The sequence below is a fragment of the Mangifera indica genome, chromosome 7, assembly GCF_011075055.1.
Source record: "Mangifera indica cultivar Alphonso chromosome 7, CATAS_Mindica_2.1, whole genome shotgun sequence".
In the NCBI taxonomy this organism is placed as follows: domain Eukaryota; kingdom Viridiplantae; phylum Streptophyta; class Magnoliopsida; order Sapindales; family Anacardiaceae; genus Mangifera; species Mangifera indica.
In genome coordinates this window covers 10989087-11011143 of record NC_058143.1, presented here as the reverse complement: position 1 = coordinate 11011143, position 22057 = coordinate 10989087, and the positions used below count along the sequence as shown (strand labels likewise).

The 22057-nt window shown below is 31.2% G+C and overlaps 1 protein-coding gene across 1 annotated transcript; it reads right to left on the bottom strand.

Moving 5' to 3' along the window:
- Positions 1-12026: 12026 nt before the first annotated feature.
- Positions 12027-20820, bottom strand: LOC123221104 (probable E3 ubiquitin-protein ligase ARI8). Its single transcript, XM_044643805.1, has 15 exons — positions 20515-20820; positions 19202-19326; positions 18629-18734; positions 18397-18487; positions 17342-17514; positions 15898-16002; positions 15657-15745; positions 15197-15304; positions 14947-15037; positions 14737-14826; positions 13778-13825; positions 13498-13569; positions 13319-13418; positions 13120-13246; positions 12027-12749 (listed from the first exon to the last, which is right to left on the bottom strand). The coding sequence occupies exons 1-15, from the start codon at positions 20710-20712 to the stop codon at positions 12479-12481; spliced, it is 1794 nt and encodes a 597-aa protein (XP_044499740.1). The 5' UTR covers positions 20713-20820; the 3' UTR covers positions 12027-12478.
- Positions 20821-22057: the final 1237 nt, after the last annotated feature.

Here is a 22057-nt window from a genome sequence, read left to right as displayed (position 1 = left end):
TAAATAAAGAGCAATGCTATGTATACCTATTTTTGGTACACAATTCATGTACACAGTGATGTGTTATCATGTAATTAGGTGATTTTAAAACATGTGTCATTATATAATAAAAAAATATCCAATCAAATGATAACACCTTATCTGTGTACAGAAATTGTGTACCAAAAATGGATACACATAGTTTTATTGTTAAATAAAATGTCCCAGAAAAACAAATACAAAGACATTATTTTTCCGGCGTCACTTCCCTGAAAGATTGTAAGCTGAATATATGGATATAAAGATAAACTCATTAAATATATAGAGAAATTTGAAAGATAAATTTGAACATCATATTCAATAATACTTCCAATAGCTCTGTAATTTAGTATAATTATGTGATATTCGACACTTTTTATTTTATGTTGTTGTAGTAGCAATATCGAAAAAAGAAATTATGAATTAATATTTTTTGGTTAAAATTCATCTAACTCCCCCCATAAGTATTATATCGTTCCCTAAAGTGACCGCAATTACCATAAATAGTTATCATAAGTGTGAGTAAGATCATGAATGAAATAATTTTTGATATAAAAATAGTTATAACAGAAAATCTCAGTCATACCACCAGAAATGCACTAAGACTAAAATGAAAAATAATGCAAAGTAAACCATAAAAAAGTAAGTGTGGTTGTAAATATCATTAGTTGTGTACCTGTAATACACATAAATATTAAGTGGATTTATATTAAGTACCTATAAATTAAAATTTTTTGATGATTTAGATCCTGTTGATCTAAAGAATCTTGATGTGTCAAAACTTTTTTCAAAAATAAAATATGGGCCACTTGATTAGTGACGTGAATGTCCAAGAATTTTATAATTAAAATTCATCATATATAATTATTTTAAAGTCATGATATTATTTTGTGTTTTATTATCATGTTCTTCTTTCTTTCAATATTTTGTATACGTTATGACTAACGTAATTTTTAAATAAAAGGATATAGACTTCAAAATTGAAGCGTTGACTTCAAATGCTAATGATGGGGACATATGTGCTGTGGATAGTGCAACAATGCACATGATTCTCAAGTAAAATAGATTTTTCTTTAACTTTTAACATTGCTTGAAGCTAAAGTATACATATAGCAAGGTCAATAAATCTAACTGAAGGGTTCATAAGAGCCACAATTTTGTTAAAAATGGGACCAAATCAAACATTAATGATGCATTATATTCAAGTAGATCTAAAAGAAATCTACTTAGTTTTAAAAATATAAAAAAAAAAAGTTATCACATTGAAACCATAAGTGAAAATAGTACATAATTTATCTGTATAACTGGTAATGCCTCCGAAAGAAGACTTATATTAGAAAAATTATTCACTTTATTATCTAGATTATATTATACAATCATAATAGTAATTGAAACCTACATAATATCAAACCAAGAGTTTTTAAATCCAAAAGTATTTATGTTTTAGCATGACCATTTAGACCACCTAAGATCTACAATAATATATAGGATTATTGAAAATTCATATACATATACATTAAATACTCATAGAATTTTATTGTCCATTTAAAATTTTGCACCGACTGTTCTTATGGTAAATTAGTAATAAGCTCATTTTCCTCCAAAATTGGAGTTGAATCTCTATCATTCCTACAAAAAATTCAAGGGGATATATGTAGCCCATTCATCCACCAGTGGGTCATTTTGTTATTTTATGCCCTTAATTTATGTATTTGCACGATGGTCTCATATTTGTTTATTGTCAATTCGAAATATTACATTTGTTGAATCGTTAACACAAATTATCAAATTAAAAACACATTTCATCAATTATTTGATCAAGTCAATACGGTTAGATAATGTTGGTGAATTTACATTCAAGATATTTGTGATTATTGCAACTCTATGGGAATTAATGTTGAACATTCAGTCTCGTATGTCCACACACAGAATAGAGTAGCTAAGTCTCTTATCAAACGACTCTAAGTAATTGCACGTACTTTATTTCTGAGAATTCAATTAGCAACTTCTTTGTGGAGACATGTTATATTACATGTTACAGCGTTAATTCACTTGTAACATTTATCTTATCATCAATATTCTTCCTTACAATTAGTTTTTGGTCATCATCAATATTCACTTATATTTTATTTGAGGATATTTGGTTGTACTGTATATGTTCTTATTATGTCTCTTCAACGCATAAAAATGGGACTCTAACATCGTTTTGAAAATATATGTTAAATATAATTCATCATTCATTATCAAATATTTGTAATAATTAACAGGTGATATTTTTACTGTATGATTTATAGACTATCACTTGGATGAGAAAACATTCCTATCGTTAGAAGAACAGAAAACGCCTCCTGAAGTTAAACATGAATTTACTTGGTATATACCTACCATGTCTCATCTAAATCCTCACACATCCCAAAGTGAAACTAAAGTGTAAAAGATAGTGCGTTTACAAATTATTGTCAATCAAATGTCTGATACATTTGTAGATACGATAAAAGTAACAAGATCACATGATTCAGTTGTCAATGCACCAGTGAAAATTAATGTGACTGCTGAACAATCTATTCAAACTGTGACTAATCAATCTACTACACTCTAGAAGAGTGATAGACCTGTTGGATCAAAGGATATTGTCCCTAAAAAAAAAAAGTAAATAATCAAACAAATATCAATTATGATGATCCTAAAATGAATAAAAAATTCACACTCTCTAATTTTCCCCAGAAGAGGTAATGGTTCTTGAAGAGACTCAAACCTCTGAAGTGGTGCAAACCCTTGAAGTGATACAAAATCCTGAAGAACAGAAAAATAAGAATACTGAAATATCTTTAAATTATACTTATACACGAGAGATGTGGAACTGTGAAATGATTAATATTGATGATATATTTTCATTTGTAATAACTATTAAAATTATGAATGATAATGATTTTGAATCACGTACTGTGACTGAGTGCAGACAAAGACATGATTGGCCTAAATGGGAAGGACTCATTCGAGTATAATTAACTTCTCTAGCCAAACGTCAAGTGTTTAGGCCTATAGTTCTCAAGATGTACAACCCATTGGATATAAATGGGTATTTATGAGAAAATGAAATTGCTAAATATAAAGCCACGCTTGTAGCCTAAGACTTTTCCCAAAAATCAGGTATAGACTTTTATAAAACATATACACCTGCAATAGATATAATCACATTCAAATATTTAATCAGTTTAATAGTCTCTAAATAAGTAATTATGCGTCTAATGAATGTAGTTACTGGTTATTTATATGAAAATTTGGATACTGAAATTTACATTAAACTCTTTGAAGGTTATAAATTCTCTGAAGCAAAAAAGGTCACTTCAAGAGACACGTACTCAATTAAATTACAAATATTATTACGAATTAAAATAATCCGATCAAATGTGATACAATTGCCTCAATAAATATTTGAAAAAAGAGGGCTATGTGAATGACCTTATATGTCTATGTGTCTTTATTAAAAGATCAGAATCAAGATTTACTATTGTAGCAGTTTATATTGATGATATGAATTTAATTGAGACTCTTGAAGAGCTCTAAAAAACTATCAAATATCTAAGAAAAGAATTTGAAATGAATAATTTAGAGAAAATAAAATATTATCTCAGTCTATAAATCAAGCATAATTCAAATAGAATACTTATCCATCAATCAACATATATTGAAAAATTTATTAAAATGCGTTAATATAGATAAGACTCATCCTTTGAGCACCTTAATGGTTGTTTGGTTTCTTGATCCTAAAAAAGATTCATTTCTTCTTAAGAAAGAAAATGAAAAGATATTCGGTCATGAAATACTGTATCTTAATGCCTTTAGACTCATATTATATTTGCACTAGACCGAATATATTCTTCGCAGTCAATTTATTAGTTAATTTAACTCTGCACCAACCTTTTACCACTGGAATGAAATCAAACATATATTTCATTACTTATGTGGGATTAGAGATTAGAGATTATTTTATTATTTCAAATCCCCTAAAAATCCTAGTTTGATTGGATATGTAGATACTAGTTATCTTTTTGAACCCCATAAGGCATGTTCATTGACATGATATGTTTTTATTTATAATGACACAATAATATCTTGGCACTCCACCAAACAGATTTTAGTTACAATATCTTCAAATCATTCAGAGATTCTAGTTTTCCATGAAGCCAACCGAGAATGCATACGGTTACGGTTTGTCATTCATCATATCCGAAATACATGTAGTCTTCCTTCTACAACAGACAGTCCTTCTATATTATATGAAGATAATACAATATGTATTATCCAAATTAGAGGGGAATACATCAAAGACGACATAACCAAACATATTTCACCAAAGATCTTTTACACTTATGAGCTCTCCCAGGGTAGAAAGATTGATGTTAAGCAAATACGATCCAGTGAGAATCTTGTAGATTTGTTCACTAAGACATTACCAACATCAACATTTGAAAAGTTAGTGTATAACATCGGTATGTGACGACTCAACAAGTAATCAAATTAATCTCACTATAAAAAGCGTAAGCATTCATCAGAGGGAACATTTGTTAGACAAATTTTTAAAGTTTATCACATATTAGACAAAAGGTGTACTATACTCTTTTTTCTTTCATTAGATTTTCTCTTACTGGGTTTTCCTAATATGGTTTTTAATGACGCAGTTTAAGTATATCCAATCCCACTTTACGGCACACTAAATAATTACATTCCTCTGCTTTAGTTTTTATCTCACTGAATTTTTTTTTACTAAAGTTAATATAATTATCTGTAAGTGATAGAAATTCAAGAAAGAGTGTTACATGTCTAATGGATTTTCCACTACAAGCAGCGAAGTTTGAAAATTGGGTGGGAATGCAAGAAGAAGATGAAATTTAGTCAATAAAGAGGGGCAGTGAATTTCACATATAAAAACCCCTCCCTGTCATTTGGATATACACATTTTTCTTCATCCGGATTTTACACCTCTCTTTTTCTCCTCTCCTCCTTACTTTTTTCCTTAAATTAAAATGTCTTTCTCTCAGTTCTTCCTCAAGGGCTATTTGGTTCCAGTATTTAAAGATTACCTTAGTAATATATCTTTTATTCCTTTGTTTTGTTTGTCAATAATAAAATATTACGGTAATTTTTTATTACTAATACTGATGTGACATGTAATATAGGTGGTACTCTGATTACCATATTCATCTTAGGTATTAAAATATTATCAAGGTAATCTTGATTTTATTATAATTATATTATTATATATTAATTTTTTAAGATAAAAATAATTTTTTTTAATTAATATAACAAATAATATAAAAATATTTAAAAATAATTATATTAAATGACATTTAAGTAAAATAATTCACTAGTATTCTTTTATTACTTTTAACCAAATATAATAATTATTTTTGCCTACCAAATTTTATCAAACATAGTAATCATTTATACTCATTAATCTCTTAAGTAATCTATCTTCAAGTTAATCTCTTTATTTTGGTAATAAAATATTACCCAAACTAAACACCCCTTTAATCTATTTATCTTTTTATATTTTTTATTATATTTACAACACTGATAATTAATTATTTAATGATGATTTGGTAAAATTAACAATATGTTAGAATGAAAATACAGAATATTTAATGAGTTGAAATGTTTCCAAGATAAGTTTCTAAAATCTAATGTAAAAACAAAAATTGTCATTTGTAGTTTTTAATGTAAGAGCCAAATTCTTATTATCCCAAAATAATAAATATATCAATACATAGGTATGGCTCGAGAACATTTTGGTCGTTTTATTGCTTTGTATTATTTAAATTTTGTAATTTTAAAAAGATAAATGATCGTGCATTGTATTTTTTGTATGTCTGTTCATCAAGTTGGAATTGTTCATGTAGAGGGAACAATCATGAAAGGGGTAAAGTCAGAATTTGACATGATGAATGATCTTGTATATAAGATGTACGATCATTTATAAGATTCGATTATTAGGTAATCATGGTTTTAGAGGAGAGAACACAATTTGAATAGTTGAAACAACTGTAAACAACCATACACAAAGAGTGTACGTCCATTTGCTGTAATTTATTTAAAAAAAAATGATATAAGAAAGTCACATAACTGACAAGTTTTACACATTTTATTTTTCTAAACAGAGAAAATAAAGAAAAAGAGAGAGAGAGTTACTATGAATTTGAAGAGAGGATTTGTGTTGTCAGAATTTGGTGACTAGAAAATTGGCTATATAAAGGAAATGGTTATCGCCAAATATAAGGTAAGTAGGACCAACATCTCATTTATTTGATTTTATGGATGATTATAATATGTTGTATTGGACAGTATGTTAAAATTTTGAGAATATGTGCATAGGCTCACCTTTAAATAGGCCTAAACTGGAACAAGAACTAAGATATATTATTTTGGTATAAAATAAGACTCTAAACTAACATAGAATTAATTTAATCCATCACTCAAATATCCATTTGCATAAAAATTATTTTTTTCCCAAATTCCCAACTCAAATATGTTTCAAAACATAAGAACTTTTGTTAAAGAAAGATGTTTTGACAAAAGACTTGACATTTTCTTGTCGTAAACATGAAATACAACACCTAGAGTAGAGAAAACTTCTTCCATTTCTTCTTTCCCCTGCCACGGACGAGTGCATCACTTGGCAACTAGCTGTTGCTTCTACTTTGTTAGTTCCTTCTTCCAATGAAACAAATCCACTTTGGTTCATCAACATTGTATGAATTCTGGAATCTTCTTCCAGCGAGCATATACCGCATTCACAACATATTCCATATGTCGTTACACAAGTATATTAGTGGCACAACCCATGAGCTGAGGATTGAAAATGTGGAACTTAATGACAGTTTAGTTTATATGGATGGCCTAGTCCAGATTCTGGACAGACGGGTTAAGGAGCTAAAAAATAAACATATTCCTTTAATCAAGGTTTTTTGGAAAGTCATTAAGTTGAGGAGGCCTCATGAGAGTCAAGCAAGATATTAGGCAAAGGTTCCAATAGTTGTTTGAATAAATTTTGAGGACAAAATTTGAATAAATTTTGAAGACAAAATTCTTTTAAGAAGAAGAAATGAGTTAACCCTCCTAGCTCTAGTTTAACTTAATTGGTTTTAAAAAAGAGTTAACCCTCCTAACTTAAACTCGATTCAAATTCAAACGAAACAAATTTAAGTTAAACCTAACCAAACTAAGTTAGCTTTTAAAACATAATCAACTTGATTTAGATCCAACACTAGCAGTCACATTCCATGTCACTAGATTGGATCCCAAGAAATGTTTCTCTCTACCACTTGATGTTGAGAATAGATAGACACTTTTTTGGGATCAAATTCGGTTTGATGGAATGGAACTATTTTCACCCATTAATTGAAAATTGCTTTATTTTAAAATGTTTGGGTGTGTCTATGGTAAGTGATTATTTAAAAATTATTTCTCTCCTTGTGTAGTGTGAATAATGTAGCTAAAGTGACATGTGATTTGAGGTCAATAGAGGATTAGTTCTATCTAGTAGTTGTAACCAACTTTTATCATTTGAATTTGTTAGAAATCATGAGGGGAAACCTAACAAAGGACAATGTGTTTTGGTAAGTTTGTGGACACTTTCTTTGATCCAATATCTACAACGGTTAAACTAGTGCAATATGTATAGTTGTCAAACAACGGTTAGGTGTAGTAGTTTTTTTCTCAAGCATCCATACCTAGCTCTAAGATAGTGGCTTTCCATCTCATTGAACTTGATCTCACAAAAGCATCTTTGTTTACAATGGAATGTCAATAGTAGGTGGATTCTTTTATTGTTTAAAATTTGCCTAGACAGAATGACAAAATTCATGATACAACATACAATGAGTAGTGAGACAAGTTCAAAGGCCATATTGTTGAGTTTCTAAATTTGTCGATGATATTATCAAGCAAAATATGTCTTATGATGTTAATTTATTGTAGCAAGAGCTTTTTAGTAAAAGAATTAATTGTTTCTTAGTTGGTGGAACATGGTCCTTGTTCACATCCACCCTCCTCACGTTGTTGAAACAATAAAAAAAATATTTATGCATCAATGTCAAAGATTTATTATTGTGGAACCTGATTAGGCGAATCTAGCTGAAGATTTTGACCAAATTTCTCTTTTAGTTAGAATTTTTCTAGATAGTTTGAGTTCTTCATAATTATTTAATTGTTATGTGCTTAATCATAAGTTAGTAATGTATTGCGTTATCTAAAACAAAGTATAACCAAACTGGAAACAATCTCATTCAATATGGTAGGAGATGAAGGACAAAATAGTATCATACATGTTCTCTTCTCTTGTGAACAATGCAATTCAACATCATGGGAATGTAAAGTTATGTTAAGTAGGCATGCAGATTAAGGGTTGCATGCATTCTAAGGGCCATTTGGTTGAAGGAATTAAATATTACTTTGGTAATTTATCTTTTATTATTTACATTACTTTGTTCGGTTTATAAGTAATAAAATATTTCGATAATATTTTATTATCAATGATGTTGTGACTGATAATATAAGAGATGGTCTAATTAGCACTTTCACCTTAGGTATTAAAATATTATTAATGTAATCTTGATTTTTATTATAACTATATCTTTATTTATTAATTTTTTAATTAATATGACAAATAACATAAAAAATATTTTAGAATAATTATACCAAAAGGAATTTAAGTAAAATAATATATTTGTATTCTTTTATTACCTTTAACCAAATATAATAATTATTTATACTTATCAAATTTTATCAAATTTTATCAAATACAGTAATAATTTTTATCTAGTAATTCTTAAGATAATCTATCTTCAAAATAATTTTCTAATTTTGATAATAAAACATTCCCTAAATCAAACACCACCTAGGGGTAAAGTCTAGTGCATGCTCTTCTGATTTCGAGTTATTAAGACAAACTACATGAGGGGATGGTTATAAAACATCCACAATGGAAGAGAATCTTTTGGCACCAATGCAAATGAGTGCTTTGGATATAAGAAGTTGCCAATTATATACAAATTAATCACCTAGTACCACAGTTTTCCCCTTCAATGCAAGTATTAGATCATCCGCCTCTCATATGATCTTAGTTAATGACTTGAAATTCGAAGGTGCACTAAGAGTGTATATAACCACCAACTCACATGCCTAGACCAATATAAATAACTTTATATTCCCATGACATTCAATCACATTGCTCAAAAAAAGGGCGAATACTATATGCCATTTTGTCTTTCATCTCCTACGACATAGACTGAAATTGTTCCTATTCTAGTTGCATACCCTCTATAAACCTCTATTGCACTTGAAGAGTATAACTAAATATCCCCTTACTCAAATCATATGTCATTACCTACACAATATAAGAAGAAAACCACTAATTCTCTTACTCAAAATGAGATTAAAAAAATAACAAATAAAAAAGCGTAATAAAAACAAAGAATATAACGTACGTCATAGAGAAATTATGTGAACAAAAAAACTTTAAAAAAAGTTGGTCAAATCTTGTCTAAATAAAAGAATTGTTCAACTATATCTAAATAAGTTGGTTAGATGGGGGTTAAGGCCAAATTCGGCTAGATTAACAAATTTTAATCCAGCAAGGAGTTAAAGGAAACAAAGTTGTTTCCATTCTTTCTTTTTCTGACTTAGCTTAATTAAAAAACTCAGTTTGGAGGGAGTCCAAGTGTCGAAACCAAAAGTTTTTTGAATTTTTCCTTTGGTTCCCAAAGGCAAAATGAAGGTGAGAGAGAAAGACAATATGATTCGTCTAAATGGGTTGGGTCTACCTGGACACGTTTTATTTCATACAATACTGGAGTTTAGTACGAGGGGTTTTATAATTACATGGATGTCTTGAGAGAACATAGTTTTTGAAAATACAAGGGGTGAACAAATTAAACAATTTTTTAGGAGCTTTAAATAATAATAAGTTTATATGGAGCTATTTTAAAATAAATTTCTTTTATATCCATGAGTAGGGCTGGATTCGAACAGAGCCAAGCTTGAGTTTACTTGAGCTCAAGCTCGGTTCGGTTCACATATACTTGAGCTCGAGTTCGAGCTCGTGAAAAACAAACTCAAACTCGGCTCAAATTCAGTTCGACTCGTTTTTCGTTATTAAAACGACGTCGTTTTAATACATATTGGTTAAAACGACGTCGTTTTAATACATATTGGTCAAAACGACGTCGTTTTGTATCAAAATTTTTAATTAAAAAATCTGAGGAATAGCTCGAGCTCTAGCTCGGCTAGGGTCGGCTCGTTTCGGGCTCTCGAGTCCAACCCTATCCGTGAGGTTTGCCTGAATTATGAGAAACCCCATAAAATTTGAATAAATTATTTCTTTCATCCTCTATTACATCCCTTAACTTAAATAAAAGAGATAATGAATTTTTTAGCCTCCATTAAACTGCATATACATATATACAACTAATCTCAAACCTTAAAAAAAAATACCATAACAGTAATCTCTTCTCCAAAATATCCCCGTTGACGTGACTCATGTAAAGCGATTCTCTCTCTTTTCCCATGCAGAGACCCTCTCTCTCTTTTTCTCTACAACTTTGATACTTTGGAAGGAATCTTTAATCTTGTGTCAATGGAAAATAATTGAAATAGTGAAAAACTTTGAAAAATAATTAAAGTAACACATATGAGTGAACAACATTCCTCTTGAAAAGTAATTGAAGCAACACGCCATTATAAGGATTCTAAGAAACTGAAAATTTGAAGCACCAAAAGAAGAGACACCCAGGAGCCATGACCATCGGCAGCTTTCACCGATCATTGGCGACGCTGAAACATAATTGAATGATAACGGATGACTACATAGTAGGACGACAAGTGATATTTTCCAATTTTAATTGTTGGATATTGAAAGAAAGAAAAAGAAAGTTTTGGAAAAAAATATGAAGGGGTTGGAACTGCTTGGCATTAACGCCAAGCGCTTATTTTTTTTCAGATTATGCATTTGCATATTCTTTTCAAATTATGTTTATATGTTAATTCAATAACCGTTGGACATTTACAAATACCCTAATCTTTGATCTTATATGATAATTCAATAACCAATTGTAGTTAGTAGATATTGGATGCAAGGGAAAAAGTTACTAGAAAAAAAAATTGAAGCCCAAGATGCAGCTTTTATGTGGGACCAAGGGGTTAACATTAACCATTAATACTTCAATTATATTATAGCAATATTAAATAATACAACAACATAGAATCACAACATTAAACAATATAACAACATAAAATTACAATAAAATTATCTTTCACATAAAGTCATAAACATAAATCTACCTTACATTATTTGATTTTAATTGTTAAACAAGAAAACACATAATATAAGAGTCTAAATTAAGACTGACCTGAATTTGGTTGATTTTGTTATGAGATCTTTACAACAAATATGAATTTTCTAAAGAAATTTGCAATTTTTTTCTCTCTCACCCTTGTGTTTATATAAATCCCTTATAATGACAAGCGGTTTCTTTCTCTAATTTCTCTCATGGATTTTATTATTTAATCACAAGTGTCTGTTTCGATTAATTTCCTGAGTTAAAGAATCGTCATGCTTCAAATTTTTTTCGTGTTACAAAGATTTATTCCCTTGCTAAAAGGCTGACGAAAAAGAGAATTTTTTTGCATGAGTCACATCAATAGAGAAATTTTTGGGAAAAAGACTACTGTTATGATATTTTTTATTAAAGTTTAAGATGAATAGTATATATGCATACATAATTTTAAAAGAGGTTAAAAAATTCAATATCCCTAAACAAAATGCAATCATTTCAAAAACCATAAGAACAACAAGGCTTCTCCTTCAATACTTTACAATAATCATCCGATCTGTTTTGCTTGCATCGAGCTTCCTTGGATTCTGCTAAAGTATTTGAAATGCAATACTTGCGGGACGTGCAAAAGAGGAATATTCTTTTAGCATCGAGCACAATCAATGAACAATTTCTGGGTAACAAATGGTGTGATAGTTTTATTTCATTAATTTCATTCATGCAGGCACTAATGAGCTCCATTGCCCCCGAGTTACCATTTTACAAATCCACTTGAAGCTTCAAGCGTAATACAAATATATTTATAACTTAAATAAATGACCATAGGGCTAAAGAAAAGGAGGTAGAAATAATACATTTTCTCCGATCCTGAAACATGGCAGAGATTTAATTTAAATGAACTTGGTTGAACAGCAAGAACTATACACTCGACACTGACCATGTCGTTTCCCTTTCCCACCCTTTGTTATTTGTCCATTCTGCTTTATCGGATTTTCAGGGAAGAGATACAAAAGGATATTTTGTAGTGTTCTTACATCCTGGAAACGCTCTGACAGCATTTGTCGAGGAAACCAAACAGCAGAGGTGAAGGCTCTCCGATTCCAGGTGGGCTGATCTGCATAGGAATGGATTTACCGATGATTCTGGCACATTGCACAAACTGTGGTAGAATTGACATTTGCGTAGGTGCAATGATCACAGTACCAGTGGCCTGAATTGTCAATGTTTCTGTTTGACCCACTTGATCTGGATGTAGAACCCTTAGATTTCCCACTTCTTCCTCTGTTGCATACTACCAAGTTTTTCGAGCTTCCTTGCCTGCTGCAGGCAGCATGTGTCTCTACATCTGAGAGACCATTTTCTAGAGCTCGAACTAAATTCTCAAAGTAGTTTCGAGTCACACTGTTATCAAAGAGAATAACAATTTGGTTTAAATAGAAAGGATCGACGAAAATAGTTTACACCGACATTTATATTCCTTTATAGTTTCATAACAAAACCGTCAAGTAATCACAACATTGTTCCATTTTGAAACCAAATTCAGTAGCAGGCTATCAAAAATTAAAAAATAAAAAATAAACAATCTGCATGGGAAGACCAGGGACTCCACCAATAAGCTAATTTGAAAAATATATCAACAAACTACAATTGAATCATGCTTGAACTAACTGCGCCAGATTATTACAAGATACAAAGTTGCAATAGTGCAACATTATTCATATCTTGTCCAGACTGTATATTCCATTCCAGAAAATATCTCAATATTACTAACCTTGTCAATCCAGCAAGTTTTGTTCGGAATTCATTGAAATCTTTCAATGGACCCTCTGCATTGACATAAACTTGTAGCTCCTTCTCTGCACATTGATGAAGTCGTTCCAGTCCAGACTCAGCCTCACCTGCATGGTATAGAGGGTTATTGAACCATATTAAAGATTAACATAATGCAGCTTTGTGGCAGACTAAAGTACCTTGCAAGTACTCAAAGAACTGTCTTTTAGCATGCTCACGCTCAGGTAAATAATATCCATAAGCATATGTCCATTTTAGAACCCGCCTACATTCAACTATCTACAAAAAGAACATATGTTATATTATAGAAAAAAAGACAAAACATTTCTGGCCATAAAGCAGGAAATCAGAAATGCACCTGTAGCCATGCCTCAGTGATGAACTTTAGCTGAGACTCAGGTTGGCACTGTACGTCACTCAGCTTCTCAAGCTACAATAAACATAATAATCAGCACTTTCATAATTTACAAAAGCAAATATAGATCATCCCTAATGAAGAATGTGTTGATCAGTCTTCAATTAAAGCAATCACATGACTTCTCAGTATATTTACATCAATCATCCTAAATGGCAAGCCAAAAATCAACTATGCTGGCATGACAATTAGGAAACAACAATATACAAAAAGTTGGACTTACAAACACAGTCTGCATTTTCTGAAGATCTGCGAATGCCTTTTGCCGAGACTGCAGCATGGAACAAACAATTAGAATAAGATAGATGCTAGATATCCAAATCAGTAGAAAGTTTACAAGGATTTCATACTCTCAAAAAACCACAACAGAAGTAAATCAGCCAAATATAGATCGTGACATAGCTTTCCTTTTTCCTCAGCATTGAGCTATCTGTCTTAACTCAGGGAAGTTTAAAAAGGTAGAAGTTATTCCAAAAAGAAACCCAGCCTGATTTATCTTCTTCATGCTGAGGAATGTGCTGGAAAAGGGAAAAGAGAGCTTCCTCCATTCAACAGTGGCTTTATTCTAATGGTCCAATGCTTGTAAAGAAGTGAACGGCCACTGGGCTATTAAAAGATACTGTTCTCTTTTACTACAGTATTTTTTTTGCACTCAGTTGAGGCCAAAATGTGTTGGAAACATGTCATGCTAGTGCTATTTTGGGTCCGTTGGCGTGAAGGAAAAATAGGAATATTCGAAAAGGACAAGATTATAGTGCGTTGTGGGTAAAGTGCTTCTTAATTTTTTCAATTGTAGTCCTCAACTTAAAAATTTTCCAGGAAAATCAGTTCTTTATCTGGAATGGAGCATTGAGCTGACTTGGTTTTTATTCAAATTTAAGGTTGTTTTAACTACATATCTGTACTTCAATCAGCTTTGTTGCTGCAAAAAGCCAATACATGAACTTTTATGGCTTCTTGTACAGATTTTGTTCCCTTCTCAAGAGGTGATCTGAACTCTTCCATGGACAGCTGATAGACTAGTGTATTTCTCTATATCATTTATTAATTTAATCATTTACATCTCCATGTATATATAAAATGTAGTGTTATCTGACAGCTAGTGGTTTAGATGACTAATCATCGGAAACACAACAAGTAATTATATAAAAGTTACTACAATCTCACAGACTTTTGACTTACCGATTGATTGGTTGCCCAACGTTCATAGTAGTGTGTATATCTCTCCAGAGAGTTCTTTGCCATCTCTCTTCGCTTTTCAGACTCATCGTACTGTAAGCAACAGCATTGACCAAATTTATAAGGAAACTTGATAATGCCACAAGTAGCAACAGGATAATGTGCTAAGAGCTAGTAGAAGGGAAGAAAAATAATTGAACTAGACTGACATACCACTCCCTCTTGTTTTGCTGTCTCGTAACGATTGCATGCATAGAAACCACCTGTCCGCTCACCATGCTCCGACCAAGCACCAAGGCAGAGCCTAAAAGGATGTAAATTCAAATGACTAAATAAGTTCATGGAAAAAAAAAAAGTATAGTTTTACCTCACAGGATCAAGTGTTCTTGGTGAAAAATTCAAAATCATAAGAAAACCACAGTTCCCAATTACAAATAATGCCTAAACATGTATAGAAGCTTACCAGCAAAATTCAAATTTGCATGGGGGTGTACATGTCATATGCATGCAGCCCTGATTTTTCTCGATTGGTCGCTTGCACCTTGGACAAGGCTTGGAATTAGCCAATATCCTGAAAACACAGCCATTTAAATCACATGGGTAATTGATAAAGACAGCACAAAATGATATTTTCTTTTTCTAATAAGACACATAAAATTTTTTGTTAACTTCAAATGCAAACCAATTCTTTATCTTCAACATGAAGGCAAAAGATTTATATCATTGCTGAGAGTAAAAGACAAATGTCCACAAAGACATGCAAACATTTAAGTCTATCAAAGAGGCTAACATATTAGGTTTAATATCTTTTTTTGAGTAATGTGTAAAACAGGGCTATTCAGGTAGGCCTAAGTTTGAATTAATTTCTCCAGCCCAGCTTAAATAAGAAGAGTTATTCTCATTGCTAAGATCTTGATACATACCAATTCATATTTTCTGACTCTGCACTATTCTTCAATACCCATTTGGCTACAGTGCCACAATCTACAGGACGGTGGGCTTCCTCAGTACACTGTATGATAAATTCACATTATGTTTCATAGAAAATAAAACACAAAGGCTGGGTTAAACTGTACAGTGTCTTTGCAAATGTGCTGCAACTGATAATTTAACCAGAAAGTACTAGAACAAAGCAGAAATCAGTTGGCAGCCAAAGAGACTTACATTCCAGCAGAAGCAATATGAACAACGGCAAGTAACATCATAATTACCACTACCAACAACAAAATCCACAGCGAAATCACAACCTGGTGCAGGACACCATTTGGTCTGCAGAAAATAACCAATTACAAAAAAAGATTTTACATACTGAAGAGAAGAAGATCACAAAGAAATCCAAAATCCTAATGTCAAGTTCACCTATATGAATCAAGCATCACATAATAATTTAAATGCAGGACCAGACGGATGAATTTGAGGCAAATCAAAAGCATCTCAGCTCATCCCAGCTACATGCAGGATATATTAGAGAGTAATGATGCATGCACAATAACACAAGCAACAATAAACAAAACCATTACAATACATATAAAAATTAGAATAAAATCATCCTACACATTTATATATAATTAAACCATATAAAAGCCTTAAAATACTATTTCATAAATGATTTAAGTGTTGGGTTATGTCATTTTGCAGACCTTAAAACCTACAGAAACACAACCACAAAGAAGAGGAAGACAAGGATAAAGCTAAGGTTGTGGAGATTCTTGTACTTTAAAACTTAAATATCCCAGAAAACATAGTCATACTGTAAGTCAACCACTCCATATCTCCATAGAAAATAAAAAATCAAAATGAAATAATCCCCAACATTTCCTATAGACATAGTGATATTGTAAGTCAATCACTATATCTCTATAGCAAACTAAAAACGGAAATTAAATAATCCACCACTTCAGTCAAAATCAAATACAATATCATACTTTAATAGTTTAATTGAAGATGCAAGAAAATGCTGACTTTACATCATAAAGTGATCCAAGATAATACAAGGAGGTGAAAAGGTAACTGATTCTATTTAGTTTGATCTTGTTGTCTCAGTTAGTTGTGCCAGATTTTTCATTTTTTATCTCTTAAGTCTTTCAGTACTAAACTTATGTGCGTTTAAGGAGATAATACAAAGTAATCATGTGAATCACTTTAAGTTGATCATATTAAATATTTTCTCACATTCATCAAGACGATGTATGGTTTTTGGTTGCAGTAAATTCTTCCATTTAAGAGTGAAACTGACTTACTGGCTCTTCTATATAGAAATTACTGAAAGAATAGACACTCTAAGGTCCAATACTCCTTTGTATATATTTCAATTGCTTTTGCAATCAGTTATCTTCTGCAGGTAAAAGCTAACTTTGTTCTGGAAGTGTGTAGTGCTATAAATCTGGTATACTAGATCTATTCGATCAACATACCTTGCACAATCTGCTACTTAATGTACCATAATCTGACTTTTGATAATAATGTAAATGTAACGGATCAGAAATAATATTTCACTTTAAAAAATCAGAACTTTATTTCTTTTATAAAATAACGAGCTTGCAAGATCTCTTTTTTGACTGAGGACAATAGATAAAGAACTCGCTGATAACTATAAAAGTACTATCACCTTTCTGTTATCTTCAACATAAGATCGAATAAAATACCGAGAATATTTCTCTCTGTCCTCATCAGATGCTAGTAGATTAATCATATCTTGACCAATGGCAGCACTACAAGATGGGTCAGGACATCGCAACATCAAACAACCAGGACCATCATTAATGGATGCACTGATATACCCTACAGACAAAAAAAATTGATAAACAAAAAAAATAAAATGGAAGTAGAAGTGTTCTTCTCATGACAAAAACTGAGGTTGTAAGTTGAAATATTTTCAGATGTATTTCTACCAAGTGGTAGCATGTATCTCAGCAGCATATACCACGATATATGTTGAACCATACACAATGTGGAGAACTACATGCATAAAAAAAACGTAATTCAACAATAATGGGATATAATGTGCATAAGCCTTGCTTAAGAACCCCTTACCCCTCAATCTTTGTAAGATAAAATTTAATTAAATAAGACTATAAATCCACCATTCATCTTCCATCCTTCAGAATAATGTAAATTATAAGCATGCAATCAAAAATATCAACTTTTTTTTTAATATAATTGAATATATTTCTTCCTCTCTTTGTAGCTTTTTCTCTCCAAGAACATAACTTTGAAAAGAAAAGTACATAATATAGTCAGAAGAGAAGCATACTTCTGTTCCCACATAGAAATCAAAGGGAAAACAGTTCAACTGCTTAAGAAATTGGTTTTACTTCTTAGTACGATAAATAATTTTGTTCCCACAGTGTCCCCATGATCGAAACTGAGATTTATTTTACCAAGATAGAGGGTCAAGACATTGATAGTGGAATCTTATAAATAAAAAATATTGAAAGTAAAAGCGAATAAAAAAGGTCCACAAGAAGAGTACACCACCTTCACTTTTTAGTTTTCTTCCTTTTAAAGAAAAATAGCAGTATACAGGAAGAAAAAGAGATCCCTATCTTTCCAAACTACAACAGAATAGAAAATTTAGACTCAACAATACACTCTTAACCAACAATTCATGCATCAGGCATGTTACGAAAATCACAACATAAATCCTGGTGCACTAGAACAAACCTGTCCAGCATGTATTACAGAATGGATGACCACAAGCAGCAGCATGCAAGCTACCACATGGATAGGTTTCAAAACATATCCCACAAGTCAGCTGCAAATTAAAGGCACATATAAGAAAAAAATTATTAATTAACATAGCATAAAGTATGTTTACTGAACAAGCAATCAACATCCCAAGATCTTAATACAAATTGCAGACAAACACAATTAAAGATATATGTTGGCAGCTTACTTCTTTAGCATTTGGAAATTCAACAACTGGTTTCTCCAATAAGCCAACAGATTTGCGAACCTTTTCTTCATCTGCAAACCATTCATCATGCACTTTACTGACACTCCTGTAATCCAAATGAATATAAATTTGTTAGAGCATCAAGCTACATCCAAGTGGAGAGCTTATTGAATAGGATGACTATAAGCTGTTCGGTTATATTTTGAGCTTCTCCAATAAAATCTTTTGCAGCTTACTTAAATTGTTGAAATTTCAAAAATACTCCCATATCATTTCATAAATTTGACTTTATCTCTTCTTATATATATCACTATTTTTGGTAATTTAAGACTATAAAACACTTCTACATTTCTCTAACCAAACAACTGACAAATTTTTAATAAAAGTACTACTCTAACAAGTTGTAATCATGTAAGCTCTTCTTGCATAAGTTCTGTTCGAAGAGGCAATAACAAACAGATCCTAAATTTTGTCCAAAGAATAATTAAATAGCATATAAATAACGTTATTCAAACAAAGTAAAAGCCTTATTAATGCAAGAACACAACATCCATCAGTCACTGAATATCTTACCAATTATAAAAGCGGAGCAGTACACGCGCTGAAACTTTCGAAATAGAAAGCACAGTGGATATCTTTGTTATATCTTCCTCTTGACGCCGACGAATATCCGACTCACTCAAAATAGTATAATTTAGCTACGACAAGAAAAAAATGCACATTAGAATAAAAGATTACAACAAGATCTCTATAAATCATCATATGGGCTTGCAAAGACATAATTTGTTAAGTGCACACTCATTCAATAATATCAAAAAGTTAGCCCAAAACATATGCCAGTGATCCTATTAAATTTTTGAAATAATAACTCAATTAAGTATTGACAGCATACAGGGCCTTCTGCACTAAACTCGTGAGCTTAAATAAAAAATCCTGAAGTTGCTCCCACCAATACATTTTTAATCAGGCAAAAATTTGCCACGCAAGATTACAGTTACATCTGTCAACTTAACCAAATCATCATAGCGCCAGAAACCAATCTAGTGAAACTTGATGTGCATTCATTAAAAAAAATACCCAAACAGAATAAAGCCCACTTGGTACACACTCTGAATATTGCATAATTGACAGATATTTCTAACTAACATAAACTGCAATGTAAACAAGATGAATCATAGTCAACCAAAAATAGAAACTCAAAAAAAAAAAAAAAAAAGAAAAAACAACCATAATAACCTCTATTCAGCTAAATTAAGCAACTACACTTAGCAAACACAATACAAAATAGAATAAATTTCAATTTCAACAACAAAAAAGAGTACAAAATTTAAAGAACAGCAATATTACCGAGTTGCAAAATCACAGTATTACTGGCACAACACACTTCATGATCTATGGCACAAATGAACTTAATCCCATTATTTTCAACCAAATTAAAAAGCACAAAATCTAAAAATTTTAATTTACATATCTACCCTTGTAACTCATATCAACAGCATAAATGCAAATCATAAAAGACTTCAATTTTCATTAAATTACCAAAGACCTAACAGAGAACTGAGCTAAAATTACAATATCAAACAAAAAATGCCATAAATCTGTAAAAAGCTACAACAACGTATGGTGTGAAATAATTCAATATCTTCAAACATCAACCAAATTAAGATACCACAAAGCCACCAGACTTCAAAAGTTCATAATTCACATACCCACCTTTGAAATTTAAAATCCATGGCAAAAATGCAGGTCATAAGAGACTTTAATTTCGAAAAAAAATTCCAAAGAAATAGTATTACGCAAGATTGAGCTAAAATTACAACAATCCAACCAAAAAAAAGGAAATGAGGTTGAGAAAAAGTTGCGAAAACGGAAAAAACTTGGATTACCTGGTGGCGATGAAAGATGTGATCATCAGAATCATCGGAATCGTTATGCATGAATTCGTAATCGGCAACGTCGGCATCGTCGTCGCTATCGTATGCGTAGGCAGGACCAGCGGCGTCGTCATCGAAGCCGCTGTAGAAATCGTCGTCCTCGGCCGATTCATTGGCGTCTTGCATATCGAAATCGTCCTCCGATTCCATGATTTAAGGAGGAGAAGGAACCCTAGAAGGGAAGGAATTGTACAAAGGGTATACAGAGAGAAAAAGACAAAGGAAGACGCTCTCGTTGAATAAAATGAAAGCGATTAAAATATGCTGATAATTAATTATTTAATGATGGCTTGGTAAAATTAATTGTTAGAATAAATAAAAATACAGAATAATATTTAATGAGTTGAAATGTTTCCAAGATAAGTCCCTGAAAATTAATGTAAAAACTGTCTTTTGTAGTTTTTAATGGAAGAGCCAAATTCTTATGTTTCATTCCAAAATAATAAATATATATATTGATACATGGTGAAAAATATTATTTTGAATTATTGAAATAAGTTACTTAGAAAAAGAATTTCAAAGAAATACTTGTTTTTATTATTAAGGTAAGTTTCAAATTGCACCTTGTTTCTTAGTCAAAGAATAATATTATTGCTAGACCTATAGACTTATTCTCACACAAGGTTTAATACAAACCGAAACTTATATTTGCTAACTTTTGAAATTTTAAATATCCACCTATTTGTTAAATTTTGTTGTTAATATCAAGGATAAAATCATTATTTATAAATTTTATTTAAATTTATATTTTAGAATTACTGTTAAGTTTTGAAATTTGTATTTCTATTCTCTAATCTCATAATTTTTAGGTTTAAAAATTAACTTTTCACCTCTAATCTCTCTAGGGTTTCTAGATCCTTCTCTCCGACAACAAATTGCGTTCATCAACCATCAGCTCTTTTCCTCCAACCTTCTTGGTCACTCTCTCTTCATTTTTCGATCGTCTTCATCTCCGAAAAAGGTGAACTGTCTTCGTCTGAGACGAAGACTTGCTGCCATGAGTCTTTATCAGACTAAGACCAATCATTTTTCTCTAAGACAAAAATGATTGCATCTTCGTCTCCATTGAAGACGACTAATGAGTGAAAGGGCAGTCACTAGGAAGAGAAGAGAAAGGAGGAGGAAGAGATTCGACTGTCGAAATGGTGAATCGTCATCAAAGAGAAGGAGAAAGGAAACTAGGTACAACTAGAATTTTTTAAAAAGTTGGGAAGGCGGTTGTATATGGGAAAAAGTTTGCAACCTTAGATTTGGGGGGGGGGGGGGGGAGTGAGTTTTTAAACTTGGAAAATGTGAAGTTAGGGGGTCAAAATAAAATTTTCAAAACTTAAGGGTAAGCTAAAATATGAGTTTAAATAAAATTTCTAAATAACAATTTTACCCCTGATAATAACAACCAAATTTAACAGATAAGTGGGTGTTTGAATTTTTGAAAATTAGTATGTATAAGTTTTGGTTTGCATTAAACCTTGGGTGGGAATAAGTCTTTTGTCAT